The 2,023-nt window shown below is 70.4% G+C and overlaps 1 protein-coding gene across 1 annotated transcript in view; it reads left to right on the top strand.

Moving 5' to 3' along the window:
- The window catches only part of KANSL2 (KAT8 regulatory NSL complex subunit 2), a 16,944-nt gene extending 15,201 nt beyond the window's left edge, over nt 1-1,743 (top strand). Inside the window, exons 12-16 of the mRNA XM_009284620.1 lie at nt 399-626; nt 1,088-1,174; nt 1,236-1,355; nt 1,443-1,556; nt 1,729-1,743. Of these exons, the coding sequence (XP_009282895.1) occupies nt 399-626; nt 1,088-1,174; nt 1,236-1,355; nt 1,443-1,556; nt 1,729-1,743 (564 nt within the window). The remainder of the gene's footprint in view (nt 1-398; nt 627-1,087; nt 1,175-1,235; nt 1,356-1,442; nt 1,557-1,728) is intronic.
- The last annotated feature ends 280 nt before the right edge of the window (nt 1,744-2,023 follow it).

Genomic DNA, 2,023 nt, shown 5'->3' with positions numbered 1-2,023 from the left:
GCATGGGGCGAGCGGTGCGGGGAGGCACCGGCGCCGGGGGAAGCCCCGGGGGAAGCGGGGTGTCCGGCACCGGGGCTAGAGCCGGGGGGGGGCCCGTCTGCACGCCGGGGGTCCTGTGCACCGGGTGCTGCGCATTCCGGTGCCCCGAGGCTGGTGTCAGCCCCGGGGGTGCTGTGCATCCCGGTGCCCTGGTGCCGGTACCGGGGGTGCTGTGCATCCCGGTGCCTCGGGGCTGGTGCTCCTCCCAGGGTCCCTGCACACCCCGGGAAGGGACATGGGTGGCTGGGCAGCAGGAGGGGTCCCTGTGGCTCCGGGTGCTGGTGCCGGTGGGGTCAGGGCTTGGCCCCAGGGCTCCCCCGAGGCTTCGTCCCCCACCTCAGCCCCGTTCTCCCCCACAGGTGACACTGCGGAGGGACGGGGCTGGGGACGTCCCAAGCAAGGTAAGGGGGGTCCGGGCTGCCCAGGGCCTGGCAGTGCCGGCCAGCGGGGACCCCGGCCTGACGTGCGTCCCCCTGCAGCCAGCGATGTCGGAGAGCGTGGCCGAGGCGCCGGGAGACGGGAGCCCCGTGGCACTTGGCGAGACGGGCACCAGCCATGAGCTCCTGCAGCGGCTGCGGGAGCTGGAGGTACGGTGGGGGCTGGCAGCTGGGATCACCGAGAGCCGGGACCACCGGGCAGCCGTGGCTGGTGCCACTGGGCAGCCATGGCTACCAGAAACTAGGACCTCCAGGGCAGCCATGGCCACCAGGCAGCCGTGGCCATTGCCTTCGGGCAGCTGTGGCCATTCCCTTCAGGCAGCCGTGGCCCACCGTGCAGCCAGGGCCACCGTGCAGCCATGGCCACTGCCATCGTGCATCCAGTGCTACCAGGCAGCCGTGGCTGGTGCCACGGAGCCAGCAGCCCAGACGCCACGGTGGGGGGAAGCACTTTCCTGCTTTCCGTGGCCCTCGTGTGCCACCGCTCCTGGGGCAGCCCCGTCCTTCCATGCGTGGCCCTGGGTCCCACCAGGCAGAGGAGGGGTCCCCTGGGGTCCAGGCACCCGTGCGCCTGTGCCGTGTCCCCTGAGCCGTCCCTGCTCTGTCTGCAGGCAGAGAACTCGGCCCTGGCTCAGGCCAACGAGAACCAGCGGGAGACATATGAGCGCTGCCTGGACGAGGGTTGTGGGGGGCGGCGGGTGGGCTGGAGGAGGACTGGGGGGGGTCCCAGCTGACGCCCCCTCCTCCCGCCCCGGCCAGGACCTGCGTGAGGAGTGCATCAAGCTGAAGAAACGGGTCTTTGACCTGGAGCGCCAGAACCAGGCGCTGAGCGACCTCTTCCAGCAGAAGCTGCAGCTCTCGGCTGGATCCCTGCCCCAGGTGCATCCAGGGCTGCGTCGGTCATGGTGGGGGGTCACAGGGCAGAGCCCCCCTCAAAGCTTAACCCAGCATCTCCCTCCTCTCCAGCTGCCACTGCACCCGGTGCCGGTGCCCCTGGATGCCGCAGCCAGCCCCCAGCCGGGCTCCACTGAGCAGCCGCCCCCGCCGCTGACCCCCAGTCATTGCATCGCCCCGCTGGAGGTGGGTACCGGCGTCTCTGAACCCCCCTGCTCCAGTGTCCCCCTCTCCGGGCTGTGGCATCCCCCTTCCCAAGCTATTGCCTTTTCCAAGTCTGCGGTGTCCCCACGCCTGTGGTACGCTGCTTTCTGTGCCTGTGGTGTCCTCCCCTCTGTCCCCTTCCCTGGGTCCATAGTGTCCCCATCCCTGAGCCTGTGGCATCGCCCTCTCCAAGCCCAACTGCCCACGGTGTCCCTGCCCCTGAGCCTGTGGTGTCCCCTTCTCTGAGTTGCTGGCATCCCCCTCTCTGAGCCCCTCCACCTGTGACGTCCCCGGTTCCAAACCCCTTTGCCCCTGGTGTCCCCATCCCCGACCCCGTTGTGTCCCCATCCCAAACCCCATTGCGTCCCTCTCCCCATCCCCCTCCACCCGTGGTGTCCCCAGGGCATCCCCCTCTCCCAGCCCCACCACCCCAGCCCCACGACGGTCTG

The sequence above is a fragment of the Aptenodytes forsteri genome, unplaced genomic scaffold (assembly GCF_000699145.1).
Source record: "Aptenodytes forsteri isolate BGI_AS27 unplaced genomic scaffold, ASM69914v1 Scaffold567, whole genome shotgun sequence".
NCBI lineage: Eukaryota > Metazoa > Chordata > Aves > Sphenisciformes > Spheniscidae > Aptenodytes > Aptenodytes forsteri.
Note: the sequence above shows the minus strand (reverse complement) of the source record. Positions and strands in the feature narration are given on the sequence as shown.